The sequence below is a fragment of the Cervus elaphus genome, chromosome 5 (genome assembly GCF_910594005.1).
Source record: "Cervus elaphus chromosome 5, mCerEla1.1, whole genome shotgun sequence".
In the NCBI taxonomy this organism is placed as follows: domain Eukaryota; kingdom Metazoa; phylum Chordata; class Mammalia; order Artiodactyla; family Cervidae; genus Cervus; species Cervus elaphus.
Window position 1 is genome coordinate 119,892,583 of NC_057819.1, and position 17,974 is coordinate 119,910,556.

The window sequence follows — 17,974 nt, forward strand, 5'->3', positions numbered from 1 at the left end:
TCCAGTCCTCACCATGTAGGGAATTAGGCAGCTGCACTGTGGAGAGGTTACAGATTTCTGGAATCTGGCTGGAGACTCAATACCTTTCCTTAAGGACAGAATCATGGGTTTTTCCCACCCAGCTGCGACCTGTCTGCCTGCTTCAGGGACAAGCAAGGAAGGAGACCACTTCCTCCCAACACCAGACTGTGAGGAACAAACATTTCTGCTGTGTTTCTACATCCATTTCCCTCAAAGCACCCAACTGGGGAAACAAGAACACCATGTGTGCGGTCATCCCAGTCTGGATGCTAGAGCTGCGTTCAAAGAGCGGAGAACTCTGGAAGCTCAGCCTGAGCAGAAAAGATACGTGGCTAAGTGGCTGGGACGGGGGGGGGGGGGAAAAAACAGATTTTTCAGGATTCCTGAGGCAGTGGATGAAAGGTAAAAGGAATTCCTGTGAAGCCAATTCTGAACAGCTGTTGGCTCTGAACCAGACTAAAGAGCCACTCAGGCAGCAGGCAGCACTGCCCCCTGTACACTCCTGTAGGTCTTCCCCTTGCTGTTTTCATTCCCTGACAGGTGCTCTCTGTAGTCTGACACACCACTGTGCACGTATGCACGTGGGCGGTCACACTCCCACAGGCCGAGGCTGAGTGGAAACGTAGCATCCTCTTCTTTCACCTTTAAAAATGGGAGCTCCGAAGTTGTGTTCCTTCGGAGACACAACTGTGCCATGGGCAAGAGAATTCTGTGACCTCTCGGGGTTCCCAGCCCAGTGGGAAGGTGATCTCCCTTGGAGAGAGAGGCAGCCTGGAGTCTGGCATCGTTTGAATAATCAAGCACAGAGACCCTTAAAATTCAGAAGCTGGTGCAGAAGCCATGAGAGATGGCACATGCACTGGGTCAGGATGCCTCTGCCCTTGCAGACAGCCACCCCTGAACCTGACCGCGAGGTCACCTCATGGCATGCAGCAGGCCACACGGTACATGTTCAGGCTGCTAAGCAGATGAAGGTCCACACAGACCCCTGATTCAGGAGGCTCTGCAGATGGATCAAGCAAGGACCTCTCAAGCTCTGGCCCAGACATGCTAAACACCAGATTTGATACAGAAAAGAAAGTGCTAAGAAGTAAGAATCCATGTCACCAAAGGATGACTTCACTGTATCAGAGGATGTGCTGTAGGGTCCCTTCAACAGTGAGCCCCCGAGTAAGTTTCCATTAAGTGACAGGAGCACGTGGTGCATCCTGGTGAGATCTGAGGTCACACCCAGCTTCGTTGGAAACACATTTGCCTGACCCTCAGGGATTGATCTAAAGTGGAATCTCAGCTTGTTCTCAAAGCTTTGCTCCTCTTCTTAAGAAATGAAGAGACATATTTTTGTTTATTTTTTGAGACATTTTTAAAACAAAAAAGGTTAATGGAATATGCAGGGCAACTTCTTGCCAAGGTTGCGTCAGGCTCTTGCGGTTCTATGCCCCAGGACACCCTGTCTGGGAAGAGAATTTCTCTAACCCTTTGGAAGAGCCTCCCTCACTGGGTCCGGAGCGAGGACCATTTCAGAGCCCGTAGTGCTCTGAAGTGATAAACAGCATGAGTCACTTTCTGCACCCAGCCTGGGGATATGCAGTTTCTCTCGACCCTGGTAGGCAAACTTCACGTATCTGCTAAAAGAGCTGGCTCCTTTTACTGCCACAGGAAATGAAGATAACAGGCCAGAGATCTGCTGTAGACATTTATTGAATCATCTGTTGTACCAGCACTACACTGTACTTCATTGAAGATTGGCCACAGGCAAAATGAAACAAGCCACCACGGATCAGCTTGGTTGGGGGGGGCGGGGGGTGGGGGGCGCTTTTTGGCTCATTAGTTATCCAGCATATGCTTTGGCAAACAGGCCAGTGTTCAGACTTTTTTTTTTTTTTTGCAAATCCAAGGTTCTGTTTCTCTCTGTGCCGTTCTGGCAAGGGAGATACACAGTCCTAACCTGGTAGTTGGTCTAAGGTGGAGTTTTCCCACGGGTAAACATCCTATAGCAGGTGATCAAAGAACAGTGTAAACGGCGTGGGGGGGTGGGGGGGCAGCTGCAGCAGAGCCGGGAGCGCCCACGGGGTGCGGGTGGGGAGCAGGCAGCCCTGCTGGGGAGGGCGCCCACCACCGCCCGCTGCCCTGAGGAGCGGCATCGCCTGAGGCAGGACCCACGGCAAAGGCCGAGTTGTAGGAATCTTGAGTATTAGAGGCGGTAAGCCCCCTTTCTCCAAGGCAGCATTTAGCTGGGAGAGGCAGCTGCTGAAAAACGGTAGTCAGAACTGGAAATTTTATTAATGTCTTAAGTCAACTCTGTCTTGTCTGAAACTGCGTCATGTTCCTCAAAGCCCAGAAAATGAGGAAAACAGGAGACAGCATTTGCCAAGCCCAAGAAGCACAGATCAATGCTCTAATCACGTTATTTCTAGACCGAAGGCAAACAGCGACTCAGCTAACAGCGTTACACACTCACCGGGTTGGGGGGGGCGGGGGGGGGGGGCGGGTTAATCTGATTCCGTCTTGGTCCCAACTTCCTGCAAAGACCCACCGCAGGTAGGAGAGGAGGAGACCGTCCTCCCGAACCCTCCTCATGGAAATCGAAAGGGGGCTCCTTATCCTTTTATAGCGGCAGCTTTTGGTTTAACGGGGAAAGGCCTGTGCCCTCTTGTCAGAGCAGCCTCCCGTGAGCTCCGAGGGTCAGGAGCGGAGGCCTGGGCCCTCGGGGACAGAAGCCCCTGCAGGTGGCCCAGCGCCCCCCAGGCCCACCTCCAGCCTCTTCTGTGGGCTGCCCTCTGAAGGGGCTCAGGGCAGGTTTGTCCCAAGTCTATGGCCCCCAAGGCAAGCCGCCCCGGGGCTAAAGGGTTAAAGAAAGGGAAGGCTCCAGAACGCAGCTGGGCCGAAGCCTGGGTCCAGAGAGTCCCAGGGAGTCCCTCCCCTCTCCTGGGGAACCTGGCCCTGACACCAGCATATTTCACATATAATGTCACTAGCTCCGCTGCCAGAGGCTAGGCCCCTTCAGAGCGCCGGTCCTCCGGGCCGCAAGACTCCTGGCAGGAGTTCGGGGTCACACAAAGCAAGTCTCAGCTTCGCTGCGGCCTCGAGGAGGGAGCGGCCCCCACTCTCGGACCCATTTAGGCCCAGAACCTTACCCAAAGCCGCTCCATCTGGGGAAGGAAGTCGGGTGGCAACAGGGGCGGGGGAACGCGTGCTCAGGACTAACAACCGCAGCAGCCGCAGCGCGGGGCGGGACGCGGAGGGGGCCTGAACCCCGAAAATCTGCGCTCAAGGAGCAGGACTGCCCCCACCCCCACCTCCGCTGTGCCCAGCCCTGCCCGGACCCTCAGCGGCGGTTGCGGGACGGACCCCTGTCACTGGGAGCTGGGGCTGTCGCCCTCCGTCAGCGTCTTGAAGTCCATGGAGAGCGCTTGCTCTTCCGCCTGGAGGGGCCGCTTCCAGTCGGCGCGGGTCAGGATGTAGAGCACGACCGTGGCGAAGGCGGCCAGCAGCAGGCCCAGCACGTTGGCCAGGACGCCCTCGGGCTCGAACGTGCTGTACTTGGTCCTGCGGGGTTGGGGCGCCGCCCTTAGGCCCAGAGCTGTGCGCCCCAGCCGGAAAGCCGCCCTGGGGTCCCAAGCCCGCGCCCGCCGCCCCCCACAGAGAAAAGCCCCGCTCGGCGGCCCCGCACAGAGCCGCCGGGAGGGGGCGCTCACCCGAGCTCGAACAGAAGCGCCTCCTTCAGGCCCAGCAGGGCGGTGGCCACCGAGAGCAGGAAGATGGCGGCGCCGAAGAAGACGTGCTGGGGGCGGTAGCGGCTCCGCAGGGAAAACGAGGCGCCCGGGAACAGGAAGAAGCTAAAGCCCACGAGCCACTGGGAGGAAAGGCGAGGTGCTGCCGGAGCCCGAGCTGCGCCCGCTCCGCGCAGCCCGGGGACGCCCCGGGCGCACACCTGGCCACGGCCTGTTCGGGCCCTGCTCCCCGCCCCTCCCCGCCGCCGTGGGGCCGAGGACTCACCTGCACGAAGAAGAGGGCGAAGACCAGGATGCCGCACCAGCTATGTAGGCTGTACAGGTCGGGGTAGCCCTCCTTCCTGTGGTGGTCGAACACCGCCACCAAGCCTGGCGGGAGGCAGGGGGCGCGTGAGGACAAGGCCGACGGGGACGGAGGGGATGCGGTGACCCGAGGGAAACCTGCCTGGCCGGGACTTCTGGGCTCCAGTCCCGGCTCGGTGGCTGCCAACACCCAGTGTCCCTGCCTGGGGGGGTGGGGGGGGACTGGAGAGTGAAGCAGCTACTTTCCCAAGTCAGCAGAGGTAGAGGAAGGGCGCGCCGGCCCCCAACTCACCCACCAAGGCGATGACGAAGGCGAAGACGTGCAGCAGCCCGTGCAGGACTTTGGTGGTGCGTTTGGCCTCATTCCTGAAGACGCGGTAAACCAGCAGGGCTTGTGGGCCATGAGAAAGGGAAGGTCAGCGCGCTAACCCCAGCCTGCAGCCCTCTGGCCAGGGCAGCGAGGAGACACACCCGCGGCTGAAGAGGGGACCTGAGTCTAGGGCTTGTCCAGGTACCCCAGCCACAGGAACTGGTAAGGAAGCAAGGCTCCTGTGCCCTCCCGCTCCCCAACCCGCCCCTTCTTATCAGCTGTCCCGGGTATTCCAGGCTGTGTTTTAGGCTCATCAAACAGGCACTCCAAGTGCCTTCTCAGTTCACCGCTGAGCTTTGATGGTCCTCAGTTTGTCCAGCACTGAAGCCTGATCACAGATCCACTACTTTTAGCAGGCAGGCTCCCTGGTTGGGAAACCCCTGGTTCTCCAAGCAGAACCTTGTGATCCCAAGTGAATTCCCCCTCTTCCTGCTGAGGTGGTCAGGGCCAGGGGGCCTGGGGAACACCTCTTAGGAGTCTGCTGCTGAAGGGGTTGCTGACACAGGGACCACCTTGAGGAAGAATGCATAGATGCAGCTTCCTTGATACTAGAAAGCCATGGCCCCCTGGCTTTGAGGCAGAGTGCGTGGCCAACCACAGGCTGGATCCTACCCCAGAGAGAGGAGCTCTAGCTCTGCCAAGTTCATCATCTACACACACACGCTGTCTTGCTCACCGCCCAGCACACACAAACACACACACACACATGCTGTCTTGCTCACAGCCCAGCACACACACACGCTGTCTTGCTCACCACCCAGCCCCTGGGCCTCCCTATATGAAGCACACACACCCTTGGATGCTCCTTGCTAAAGCACGAGGTGAAAGAGCTGGGAGAAGTCAGAAAGGAGTTGCCACCCAGCAGCCTCTGGGGGCCCTGATTTGGATTCCCAGTGTCCCCAGGCTCTGAGCCAGCTTCCGGGGTGAAAGGGTCCCTCAAACCCGCTCCCAGGTGGTGTCAGCCAGAGACTCACCGTCTCCCTGCAGGAAGACCAGGCCTATGATCATGCAGAGGGGGTGCACGTTGAACTGTAGGGCGCTCTCCCAGGCAATGCCGCCTCGGTACACACCAAGCCAGGCGCCAGTCGTGGCCACCACAGTCAGGCCCAGCAGCTGGGAGAAGGCCACGTGGTAGGGCAGCGCCCCAGGGGCGGGTGCTGGGCTGGCAGGGCCCTCCATGCTGAGGCGGCTACTGTGGAGAAGGTGGCAGAGCTCAGAAGAATGGCTCACAGCTTCCAAAGATACGCCCCATGCCCGGCCCTGCCGCCTCCCTCTCAGCCCACTTCCCTGGCCTCTGTGCTCTTGTAGCCAGCGCCCAACGGGAGGGGCCTGGCTTCCTGCAGAACCGGACCGCACCTGGCTGCACTTCCACCTCCAATGAGGGTGCAAGTCAAGGTCCTCCACGTTCTGGGCAGAGCAGGAGGGCCCCATGGCAGCGCTTTGTTTCATGAAGCCCTGCGTTTTCTCAAGTCAGGTTCATGGGTAAAACACAGAGAAGTAAGCACATTCCTTGAAGATGCAGGAATTTTTCCTCCAGATGAACCATAAAGGGCACCTGGGGTGAGAAATGGGAGCCTGACTCCCCCTTGCCTACTGTTTCAGCCCCAGCCCCAGGTGAGAGAAGTCCTGCCGACAGGGCAGTCCCCAGCAGCGTGGCAGCAGCCAGTGGAGGGATGTGCTTTGAGCTGCTTCGCCAGGAAGGACCTGGGAGACAGGAGCCTTCAAGCAGCCCTTTGCCTTCCTGCCTCCACCTGCTCCTCCCGGCCACACCTGCCGCAGTGGGCCTGCACTGCTCCCAGGCCAGGCTTCCTGAACTGAGCCCTCCAAGGTAAGACCAGACTCCTGGGGTCACGTAGCTCACAAGGACCCGGTGAAAGAGCATGCATGTCACCGCTCCATCCAGCAGACAAGGAATGGGGGCAGGAGGGAGGGGAGAGGTCTCAGTGGGGCTCGGGGAAGCCAAGCTCAGGGACCAGTGGGAGGCATTTCCTGGCTCCTCTGCGCAGTCCTTGGTGTCGCCAAAACCAAGCCCCAGCTCCGAAAGGCCTGTGTGCCAGCTCTTCACCCGGAACCTGCTGGTTCTTCCCACACTCGGGCGGGAGTGGCAGCCAGGGGGGATGGGAGGAGAGGAGGCAGTGGATAAGCAAGTATAGCCTCGGTGCCAGCGTCCTGTGGCCACAGAAAGGCTGCGCCAGGGCTCCCAGAGGGCCCAGCACTCCATTCCCCTGGCTCACCTCTTTCACTACCCCAGCCTCTCCCAGTGGCCCTGGAGACACCCTCCTTCTCCTTATTACCGGCAGAGAACAGCAGCTGAGCAGAGAGGTTTGACTAATACGTTGTGGGATCCCTCCTAATCCGTACTGAGCCAGTGGGTTTCCTGGTGGCTCAGAGAGTAAAGAATCTGCCAGCAAACCTAGGTTCAGTCCCTGGGTGGGGAAGATCCCCTGGAGAAGAAAATGGCTACCCACTCCAGTATTCTCGCCTGGAGAATCCCATGGACAGAGGAGCCTGGTAGCTACAGTCCGTGGGCTAGCAAACAGTCAGACGCGACTGAGCGACTGACTTTTCACTTTCACTGTTCACCCTCTACCCTGTGCAGCTCAAGAGAGCTAGTGTCCGGTCGATCAGGCCGTGTCCTCCTGGTGAGCGGACCGTCTTTACCCCCACTTCCCTCTGCCACCTTGGACTACTGTCGGCAATGCCACCGTTTTTTAAAGGGGGGCGGGGGTGGGCAGGCAGTGTTGTTAACCCACTCCCTGTAGTAAAATACAGATAAGCAAAAAAAAACCAAAACAGAGAAATTACAAGTAATCAATGTTTTGATTTGTATCCTTTTCATACTTTCTTTTACAGAAACATGACCATACCAATTTCTAACCTTTTTTCACTTAATTCTAGACCACGCACATCTTTTCGTGTCAGTGAACATACATCCACATCATGGTTGTCTTATTACATGACAGTTTCATATTTTAACCAATCCCCTATCTCCTGTTAAATATTTAGCCAGGTTTCAACTTTTCACCAAGTAAGCAACACTATGTTCTCATCTCTGCACACCTGTCTTAATTCCTAAATGGGATCCTGAGCAAGGGCTAGGTTCTTTTTTTAGATTTTGGATACATTCTGTCAAAACACCTTCCCGAAGCACCCCCATTGCAGGTGGGAACACCTGCTTCCAGAAGCCCTGGACACAGTGATGCCACCCTTCAGGAACTCCTGCTTGCTCATCTGTCACCTCGACCCCTACCCTGGAGGCTGCTGAAACTACTGCCAGTCTGCCTCTCCTCCAAATTTCAACCCCATTTCTAGCTGTCCACTAACACCCCTACCTTGACATCCCCCCAGCACATCCAAAGCCACGTTGCTCTCCTGACCTCCCAGGTCACCAGTGTGGCCGTCTCCCCCAGGTCTCACCATCACTTCCCTCCCAGCCACCTTCACTGCCACCACCCAGCAGGGCCTGGAACTTCTGCCCCCGTCTCCCTACCCTCCTCGGCCTGCCTGACCCTCAGGGACGGACAGGGCCAGCTTCCCAGTCGTGCTGCCCCCCAGGCACACAGGGCCGCCAGCACATGATGGTCAAACGCCAGCTCCCCAACTGATTCCGTCCAGGTTTCCACCCGCAGCCGCCACCCTTTTCCTGCCAAGTCCACTGGGAGGAGATGCTCCCGGGCCACGGCTCTGACAGCACAACCTGGTGGTAATCCCTCCACCTCACGCTCCCCCACGCTTCGCCCCACGACCTGAAATGGGCATTTTGTTCACCCCTTTGTCCCCTCCTCTGTGTCCCCAAGGCTGGCCTAGGGCGTACTTACCCCGGTCCTGCCCTGCGCTAAGCCCACGTGGGCCTCTCTGCTTCCGAGCCCTGTGAGCTCCCTGCAGGCAGGGACTGCGTCCGCCTCCCCCTTGGGTGTCCTCAGGGATCTGATCCCTTGCGCTGACTCCAACAGGAAAACTGTTCTGAATAAAGAGATGCTGTCCTCCTCTCCTTTATTAGATTCCTCTTGAGAGCCCGGGGCACAGTCAGAATCTGATTAGCTCTGAATTAGGAAGAACGGAAAGAATGGGCTCTGCCCCAGCCGACCTGCCAGTCTGCCCGCCCATTAGATGGCGAGGACAGAGCGGGGCTCAGGGCTGCAGGGAACGGCACTCCTGGGTCCCGAGCCGCTCCGCCGTGACGCAAGCCACAGCCAGCTTTTTCCCTTCCCAAGCTGTCTCATCATGAGATGGGCAGAAGTGGGAGTTCTCTTCTTAGCCGTGGCACTCTGATTTATAATAAGAAATGTATGCAACAGAGCTCTAAAACCCTAGGAATTTTCAATGTGAAGAAAGCTGTAAACGTTTCTTTTGTTATGTTAATATTACATTATGTTAATAAAGCCCCTAGAAAACTGGGGAATGGTTACCAGGGGAACCAACCTCAGGACTGCAGGATTGGAACTTTCAGTCCCGCCCTTGACCTCTGGGGAGGGAGCGGGGCTGGAGATTGGGTTCAGCCAGGAGTGTCCAATGATTTAATCAGTTGGGCCTGAATAACGAAGCCTCCTTGAACCCCCAAAGGGCAGGGTTTGGAGAGCTCCTGGGCTGGTGAATGCATCCACGTGGTTCCTCGGGGACAAGCTTCAGTGCTCCAGACTCTTCCAGATCTTGCTCCACTTACCTCTTCATCTGGCTGGGATTTTTTTTAATAATAAACCAGAAATGTAGCAAATTTCTCTGAGTTCTGTGAGCTGCTCTCCCAAATTAATTGAACCCGAGAAGGGGGTCATGGGAAGCTCTGATCTGTAGCCTGTTAGTCAGCAGCACAGGTGACAGCCTGGACTTGCAGTTAGCATCTGAATGGGGTCAGGGGACAGTCTCGTGGGACTAAGCCCTTAACCTGTGAGATATAACCCTGTCTCCTGTTAGGTAGTGTCAGTGTTGAGTTAAACTGTAGGACAGGGACTTCCCTGGCAACCCAGTGGTTAAGACTTCAAGCTTCCAATGCAAAGGGTGCAGGTTTGATCCCTGGTTGGGGAACTAAGACTCTTCATGCTTCAAGCTGTGCCCGAAAAAAAAAAAGAAAAAAATTGTAGGACCCCCAGCAGCGTCCGCTGAGAAATGGAGACTCACTTGGTGGTGCTGAAAACACGTGGGAACAGTGTGATGACAAGACGTGGCTTTAATGTCCTCACTGAAAACTTCCTGAGTTCCCTTGGGAGTCTGAACCCCAGTGCTGTCTGCACCCTGAGGTGGTAGCCTGGAGATGAGAGCTTTTGTGCCTCAAGGGCGGGAGCCCTGCTCTACTCAGCTCTTCCTGAGTTCTCTCAGTCTTCACAGTAGTCTGTGATGATAAGAGGATTATTACCCCCATTTGACACGTGAGTAAATTGGGACTCAAAGGGGATAATTAGTGAAAGTGGAGGTGTTAGTCACTCAGTCGTGTCCGACTCTTTGTGATCCCAAGGACTGTAGCCTGCCAGGCTCCTCTGTCCATGGAATTCTCCAGGCAAGAATACTGGAGTGGGGAGCCATTTGCTTCTCCAGGAGATCTTCCCAACCCAGGGATCAAAACCAGGTCTCCTACATTGTGGGCAGATCCTTTACCATCTGAGCCAGCAGAGAAGCCCAAGAGGATTTTGTTGCAGGTGATTTTGGACAAGAGGATAAATGACTTGTCCAAAATCATCCGCAGCAAAGAACTGCTCAACTCAGTTGTTTATCAAGTGCCTGCAAAGCAGTTGCCACACTGCTGGATGCTGGAACATAGAGACAAGACATGGCCCCGGCCTTCCGGAGACTTGCAGACAAGATGCAGAGCAGAGGCAGATTCTAGAGTAAAGGGCCCCTGAGTAAACTCCGCTGTGCACGCTGGATCCGTGCTGGAGTGGCCATCCTCAGGGGAGGCCCGCTAGGGGTGTGGCTCTGCGCTTTCTAACGCCAGCAACTAGGCGACAGTGGACAGCTTCCTCAGCACTGAAGCCAGGATTCAGAGGACCTGACTCTGCTCGGAAGCACGGCCCTGGGACAGCCTCTCCCTTCCCATGCCATCCTCCTGGGCCCTCCTCAGCCCCTCGAGGACCCACTCTAAGGCAGCTCACACCCACCATGACTTCAAGCATTGGTGTTCCCCGTGGGCTTTCTGGGGAGAAAAGGCTACAGGAAGAAACGGGCGGGTTAGAGAGAAGAGGTGACAGGGACAGACTACTGCAGGATCTTCATGACAGCTGCTCCAGAGGCATCTCTCCTGGTTACTTCGCCCCAGTAACGAGGTATCCCAGAGGAAGTCAGAGATAAAGAATGACCATGGACTCACAGAAGCCTAAGCAGTTTCCCCTGTAGACCCTTCCAATCTGAAGGTGATTCTAAACCTGAGTATGAGGGATGACAGGAAAACACAAAGGAGAAAGGAACCTGTAGGTTCCCCTCAGCTGAACTCACAGCCAATAAGATCTAAGTGAAAAAAATCCAGATATACAGAAAAGACAAAGCATCGAGCAGATTCTGTGCTTCACGGAAAATGAGCTGAGACCCCTTCAGCAACGTGACTGCCTATCACGTCTTCGGTTCAGTGTAACTGACAGCACATCTCTCTGCACAGACGGGCTGCTTCCAACGACGAGGGGTGCAGAGAAGATACTGCAAGGACTCCAGTTGGAATCCGGCTCACCCACAAACACGGGTGCATCTGCTACCCCTGGAATCAGTTGGGATTCACTCCCTAGTAAGCAAATGCCTTTGAATCCTAGCCCTGCATTTCCTTCTCCCGACCTTCCCTCTTTCCTAACGGTGGTACCTCAGAACACTGGCAGCTTTGGGGCCTCCTGTGTTCCCAGAGCAGCCATGCAGGCCGCAACGTCAAGGGCCTGGAAGCAGCCCACCTGCACCCCAAAGGCTTCCTTGGCCCACCAGACCGAGCGCCTGTGCGAGCTCGTGTGGGCCTTTACCCGGCTGCCCTCCTTCCCGTCAGAGCACAGGACGGGGATCTGGGGTCTCTGGCAGCTTCTGGAACCTCGGGCTGTGACGTCACCCCACCCTGCCCCCGCACACCTGCAGCCAGACCCCACTTAACTTGATCAACCAGGGCCAGGAGCTGCCGCAGGGTTTGAACGTGCCAACAAGCATCCCTCCCTCCCTGAGCCCGGGGGGCTTCACTGAAAGGCCACCAGGCCTAATCTCATTATGAGGACCAGACACCGCGCACGTCCACAGCCTGGAAGCAGGAGCCTGGCCTGGCCACAGACCTTATCGGCAGCAGCGTTTTAATTGGGTTAGAAAAGATTTTGTTGGGGGCGATCTTTTCTTGGGTACAAGGGGTAAATGACTCAATTGTCTTAGAATGTCCTCAAATGTAATGAAAGACAAGGCAAAATGAGGGCTGGGCTGTTAGATGGGGCCCTTTCTTAGCACTGGCACCCAAGTAACCGCCAGGAAGGAAGCTTGAGGTCAGACACCGAGCCCAGTTCTCCATTAGGTCCCCCGGCTCAGTGTCAGGGCTCTCAGTACTTGTAGGGACTCACAAAAAAAGGTGTGGATTTCTGTTAAAATTATAAGAAAAAACGAACTTCTAGGATTGAATAAAATATTTTAATTTTTAGTCCAGCCTGGATTATATCTGTCTTTATACTGATATGATTGTAAAATACAATTCTGTTTATTTATTTATTTCAATGGAAGAAGGAGAATGTCACAATGCAGCCCTGTTCAGATGGATGTGATTTCAAAGCCAGCCCCACTGTTCATGACAGGGAGCCAAGAGCCTTCTGTGAGCCCGATTCCTCTTCCAAAAGGTAGGGGCATGTTGAGATCCACCTTACTGGCCTGTAGCAAAGACGAAGCAGAATATGTACCAGGGCTAGCACACTGCCCGCCACATAGTAGGCATTCAGTTAAATAGCAACCTCACAAAAACGAAATCTTTTTCTAAGAGCACCTTAGGAAGAGGCACACATCAGAAGCTGTTGACACATGAGGTTTGGAGCTGTAGACAGCCAGATGGCAGCAGACAGCATGACCCCCTCTAATAAATCCACACCCCCACTTCTGCCTACCATGAATCCCCACACTGGGCAGAAAGCCCTGGATCTGGGGTGAATTCCTCCACCAGAATCTTCTAGCATTAGAACCACTTTGTATTAGAAGCCGCCCAAGGGAAGATGACGCAGGTAGGGAAGCAGTGGGACAAGCAAAGGCTCCACTCAGGTCTTGGAGGCCCCTCCTGCCCAGGGGTGGGGTGGGAGGTTGTAGCAGGCCTTTCTGTGTATGGGGCTCCCCTCGGCATTAACAAGTTGCCTGTATTTTCTGCCTCAATCCAATTACACAGAAGAAATCAAGATATGTATGAGAAGGTAGCAAAGCTTTGTGGGTTTTTTATTTGTTTTTGCTATGAAAACGAAGGAACAGAACCCAGATAAGATAGAGCTTCATTTAATGAGTCTTAGAAAATCATCAAAGCCAAGGTGGCATGAGAGAGGAGAGGGGCAACCCGAAGGGAGAAAGACCTGGGGGGTGCCAGCCTCTAAAGATGTGGCTGGGACTTTGGGGTCCACCTGGATCCTCCTCTCTGTGGTGCCCTAGGGTTCAGGGCAGGCGGGGGGGGGGGTGCGGTGCCCCCTATACCCAGGTGTCAAAGGCTGCAGCAGATCCCTTCCTCCTCTTAGTTCTCCAACCCCTGTACCCACAGTTCAGGGCCTACCAAGGCCAACCCGAGGAGAAAGGATTTCCCAAAGGGGAGACTCCTGCTTGCCCACCAAGAGGCTGGGGGTGTTCCAGAAGAACAAGGAAGGGACCTCCTAGCTAGACACATCACCCCAAAGGAAAGAGGCAGAAGGAGGGGGCCCCCGGCCACTAGAAGCAGTTCGGCAGCTCCATTTCAGGTTTCAAAAGCACAGTCGTGGCAAATGTTGGTTGATGCACTTCTACCCTACCTAGCTTCTGGAATATGGCGAAACATTAGCCGTGCATCTATGCATAAACTTGGGGGTCCCCTGCCGCTCCGTTCTAACTTCCAAAGAGAGGAGGCACAGAGGTAGACCGGGGCCAACGGCCGACAGCTCCAGGAAGGAGCGAGTTGAGCTCTTTACTCGCAGGCCGGGTGTAGGCCGGGTTCCGTGGCTCAGAGCCCAGGGAAGCAGGTGCAGTGAGTCAGGTTGGCGGCGGGAGAGGACAGGAGAAAGACAGGCTGCGGCGCCGGGATCCTGGCCTGTTCCGGCGCGGGTGCGGTCCCGCCCCAGGCCCTGCACCCCTGAACCCACGGTGCCCCGGCACAGAGCCGGGCCCCCTCCCCATTCCCCGCCGAGGCCCGGCTCGCCCCCTCCGGCCCGGGCCGCCTACCTGGCCGGACGTCGGACCCGGACCTCGTCCTCGCTGCTCCGCGCCGCGCTGCCGAGTTGCCCACGAGCCGCCCGCGCCGCGCCCGGGCTGCCCCGCCGGTTCTGCCGGCCGCGCTACCACGTCGCCATGGCAACCGGGCGGCGGCGGCGGGTTGGCAGCCAGGCTGGCGACGCGGCGGGCGGAGGGCGCGGGGGCCGGAAGTGCCCCGGCGGGTCCGCACCCGGGACCGGGACCGGCCCCTCGTGGTGCCTGGTCTGGGGACAGGGCCCCGCCAGGCCCGAACCTTGACGCCGGCATGGCAGGCACTGCGGCGCGAGACCCGCGGCTACAGCGACCCGGCCTCCGGACCCGAGCTCGGGTAACGTTCGAATGCGGGCCTCGCGACCTGGCTTCCGGGGTCCGGTGCGTTCGGGGGCGTACGGGGCTCTGCTGCCCCGCGGGTGCTGGGGCCGCCTAGTGTAGGCCGGACTCGGAGGCCGCGGGCGACGCAGAGCGGGGGTGGGCTGCCTGGTCCGCCTAGGCGGGACCCGGGGCAAGACGGGAGGGGGAGTACCGGTGAACGGCCACCCTCCTCCGGCCTGGTCTCCGCGCTTCCAGATGCCCTCGCTCCATGCCCTTCCTTTCCCTCCCACCTTCATCCCTCGCCCCGCCCAGGGCTCAGGTGGCCACTAGGTGTCAGACGTGGCCCAGGGCTTGGCCCTCCTCGCCGCTCCCGCAACCCTGGGGACTCACCCCTTCCTGGCAATCTGGAAGGTGGAGGTGTCACTCTGCAGGAAGGCTGGATTCACTGCCTCCCCAGTTCTGCAGCACCCACACCCCTAAAACATACACACACACACACACACACGTGCACACACACACACTAGGTGATGTGCTCCCTTTTCCCAAGCCAGGGACCTTTCCCAGACTATACCACCTGCCACCCCACCCGCACCCATACACCCCCCTCTCCCATCAGCAGCCTAAAGATAAATGTCAGCTCTCACCAGTCTTTCAGGAAGGTCTAGACCTTGCCACTGCAGCCTCCCCAGCCCCAGTGGCTAAGAGAGGAAGGAACCAAGGCCAGCCCCTAGCAGAGCCCCATCCAGGCCCCCCTATCCAGGAAGCGCTGAGAGTAGATAACAAGTCCAGCCCAGACTTTCTACAAGCTCAGAACAAAAGGTTCTTTCCTGTCCGATGCCTGGCACGACTCACCAAGCGCCTGGAGGTAGTAGTGAAATGGGGTTTCCTCCTATAGAGACCTGAAAGAGCCTCCGCGAAGGGACACCACCCCCACCCCCCGCCCCAGCACTGTGGGCTCCCCATGGGCCTGGCCAAGGTGGCCTTGGGGATCCAGTGCCTCCTTACAGATAGAATATGCTCTCAAGCCCTGACAAGACCCCTAAGTGTGCCTGTTGCCCTGGGCACACCTTCTGATGAGGCAAACACGGCTGGGCCCACCCCCTCTGAGTGACCAAGCTTAAAACCTGCCATGAACAGGAGTTTTGCTGGGGTAGCGCTCCAGCCAGAGGGAGTTAATGGACATTTTACATTAAGAAACAGCTTCCTTCACATGCCAATAGGCAGACAGCAGGCCACGAGTACCTTGTGAGTTGTGTCCTTGGAAACGAGCCATTTCCCATTGTTTGGCCCGTGTATTTGGGTTTGGAGGCGTGGGACTGAGGCGGGCAGGGCTGCAGAGAGGAGCAGAGCCTCCCTGGGGACCTGATTTGAGCGTCCTGGTGTAGGGCTGGAAGCCCCTTGTGAAGCCCGGAGAGAGTTGCTGAGGTGGGAGGGCGGTCTCCCCACCCACCCCGCGGCCCTGTGGCCTGGGCAGCAGCACTTGCCCCTTAGAGAGGACAGCACACGGGGCCCCCGGCAGAGCTCTCAGGAGGGGGTGGAGGTGGCTCTCTGAGCGAGGCAGCCTGCCTCCACCGGGACCAGTCACACAGGGACTAGCTCTAAGGATGCATGTCTCCACCACTGTAAAGGGCAGACGATCCAACCACGCCACAGTCAAGCACCAGGGCCGCGTGGCCTTGCCGCCGCTGCCAGTATCCCTGAGCCCGGCTGATGGATACTCACTCGCTTCCTCCCCCGTCCCTGCTGCTGAGGCCCTCAGCCTGGGAGGCCAGAGAAGCATCCACCCTGCAGTTGGGGGGTGGTGACCGGCAAGGGGCACAGCCTTAAACCCCTTCTTGGGGACCAAGGTTTCCCCGTGCAAACCCTGCCTTCCTACACTCACTACGCTGCACTAATCTCCGTGGTCCTCAGACTCACCAAGTTCACAGGCCACTCTCCTTCAGAATGTTCTTCCCCGATCATCACTTGGCTTATTCCTTCAAATCTCAGCTCAAATATCCCCTCCTCGGAAAGGCCTTCCCTGACCACCCAGTCCAGTAGCTGGGGTCAAGGGCTGAGGTGCAGGGAGATGCCCTGGATTACTGTGCTAGTGACAGCCCTGGGAAACCACACCTTGAGTGTTCCCTGTTCTCTGGCCAAAAGCATTCAAAGAGCAGGAAGAACCCAGACTGAGCAGAATGCACATTATAAAGGGAGCTCAGATCCCCTAGCAGCTGGTGGGTCACATCTGTCTTACTACGGTTCCCAGACTTAGAAGGAAAATACCCCCAGGGTGCCCTGTTAAATTTAAATTTAATTTTTTTTTAAATTTTTTGGCACACGTATGTCCCACATATGACATTGGAGAAGGAAATGACAACCCACTATAGTATTCTTGCCTGGAGAATCCCATGGAAAGGGAGGCTGGAGGTCTACAGTCCATGGGGTGGCAAAGAGTTGGATACTACTGAGTGACTAAACCACCACCACCACATACGACATACGATATACTAAAAATGTATTAGCTGTTTATCCAAAACGCAAATCTACCTGACTATCCTATATTTTATCTAGCAGCCCTACTCTTGCTCCTGTGTGGGAAGGACAGAGGGGCCTCCCAGCAGTGCCCACCCCGCCCCCACCGCCGCCAACAAAGCATCCCTGCCCCTAGCAGGCTGAGACACCAGTCACCTCCTCTTCAGCACGTGCCTTGGCAGAGGCCTTGACCTTGGGCTGCAGGGAATACCAAGTCAAAGGGAGTGGAGATGGGGTTCCCCAGTTCTAAGTCACTGTAAGATGCAAACACACATAATCCATTCACTCTTTCCAGTTTTCATCAAGTCGCTTCAACATGCCGGGTGACATTGGGATGTAAGAATGAACAGGACGGGCACAGCCCTGTTCTCTCCAGGCCCTCACAGTGCAGAGGAAGGGCACTTCACCCAGATGTGAGGGTCACAGAGGCTTCTGGAACATGGCATAGTGTCAGAGCCGCAGGGCGAGCAGGGGTTAGCCTGGCAAAGGGGCAGCAGGGAGCGAGCAGAGGTGTTGGCCAGAAGGCAGGCAGGCGGGGAGGCCCAACCGGCACTGCTGCCGTGGGGATCAGGGATCCGCATGCCAGATCCAAGCCCCATGCCAGCTCTGGGAGGTAGGCCTGGCGCTCAGGTGGCACATGGTCGAAGGTCACACCCTCTAGGAGAGCGGCCTCCAGCCAGGGGCGGCATCCTCAGACCTGCTTCCTGGGGAACTTGCCCCAACTTCCTGGAGAGAAAACTGGTCTGACTCTGAAAGGCCATGGCTACTCTGATGAGTTTTGAACGGAATGATGATTACCCAGCGGGGAAATCCTCTCTTCCAGCCCCGAGAAGCAGGGGTGGCCAGAAAGGCAGCAGCCAGAGCAGGAGCAGCCGGGCATCCAGCAGGGCCGCAGTGATGGTGGCAGAGCGGCAGCACCGAGGCAGGGAAACTGCAAAGCTTCCAACAAAGGCAGTGAGTCATCTGGGACTGCCGGAAGGCGAGGGGAAGGGGCTGAGGGACGTCATAGGCTATGGGTCCCGGGTTGACCCCAAAGTTGGTCCAGTCTGGGAACACAAGACTGAGATAAACAAGAGTGAGCTGTCCACGAGCCAAGAGAACACCGCAGGCTGAATGGAAAAGCCATGAGAACTGGGACGGTCAGGCCAACTTTCATTTCTGCCACTCCGAGCAAACAGGATGTGGGAGGCACAAGTGACTGGGGACCGCCAGTGCTGGGACCCCAAGGTGGGGGGCAGTGGACGGGGTGGGTTTTCCCAGCCTCTGTGTGATCTGTGCAGCCCTCGGGGTACGAGGGGTGAGGATCAGGAGGAAGACCATTTTTCCTTCCTTTCTTTCAACAAAGGTTTATTGGGCGCCCACTTATGCCTTACAT

The 17,974-nt window shown here is 57.0% G+C and overlaps 1 protein-coding gene and 1 long non-coding RNA gene across 10 annotated transcripts; one reads left to right on the forward strand and one right to left on the reverse strand.

Annotated features, from left to right (window-relative positions):
* Positions 1-1,704: 1,704 nt before the first annotated feature.
* On the reverse strand, positions 1,705-16,024 carry LOC122695279 (transmembrane ascorbate-dependent reductase CYB561). 7 transcript variants are annotated; one of them, XM_043904977.1, is made up of 7 exons: positions 14,730-14,809; positions 14,476-14,561; positions 5,403-5,617; positions 4,351-4,449; positions 4,021-4,124; positions 3,720-3,877; positions 1,705-3,570 (listed from the first exon to the last, which is right to left on the reverse strand). In XM_043904977.1, the coding sequence occupies exons 3-7, from the start codon at positions 5,605-5,607 to the stop codon at positions 3,378-3,380; spliced, it is 759 nt and encodes a 252-aa protein (XP_043760912.1). In that variant the 5' UTR covers positions 5,608-5,617; positions 14,476-14,561; positions 14,730-14,809; the 3' UTR covers positions 1,705-3,377. The 7 variants fall into 7 exon arrangements, with proteins under 7 accessions (XP_043760912.1, XP_043760907.1, XP_043760910.1 ...); XM_043904972.1 differs by having other exon boundaries at positions 5,403-5,620; XM_043904975.1 differs by lacking the exons at positions 14,476-14,561; positions 14,730-14,809 and adding an exon at positions 16,003-16,024 and having other exon boundaries at positions 5,403-5,620.
* LOC122695281 lies at positions 3,760-9,957 on the forward strand. Of its 3 annotated transcripts, none has more exons than XR_006341341.1 (4): positions 3,760-4,077; positions 4,310-4,569; positions 6,031-6,256; positions 8,992-9,957. It is a non-coding gene; the product is annotated as an uncharacterized LOC122695281 (long non-coding RNA). The 3 variants fall into 3 exon arrangements; XR_006341339.1 differs by having other exon boundaries at positions 4,310-4,406; XR_006341340.1 differs by lacking the exons at positions 3,760-4,077; positions 4,310-4,569 and adding an exon at positions 5,618-5,925.
* Positions 16,025-17,974: the final 1,950 nt, after the last annotated feature.

What these genes read in the sequence shown, in the direction of transcription:
- LOC122695279 (XM_043904975.1), bottom strand. Translation starts at nt 5,607, where the DNA reads ATGGAGGGCCCTGCCAGCCCAGCACCCGCCCCTGGGGCGCTGCCCTAC. An exon ending in TCGCCCTCTTCTTCGTGCAG is followed by an intron (nt 3,878 to 4,020) that starts GTGAGTCCTCGG and finishes CTTTCCTCCCAG; the next exon opens with TGGCTCGTGGGCTTTAGCTT. An exon ending in GCGCTTCTGTTCGAGCTCGG is followed by an intron (nt 3,571 to 3,719) that starts GTGAGCGCCCCC and finishes CCAACCCCGCAG; the next exon opens with GACCAAGTACAGCACGTTCG.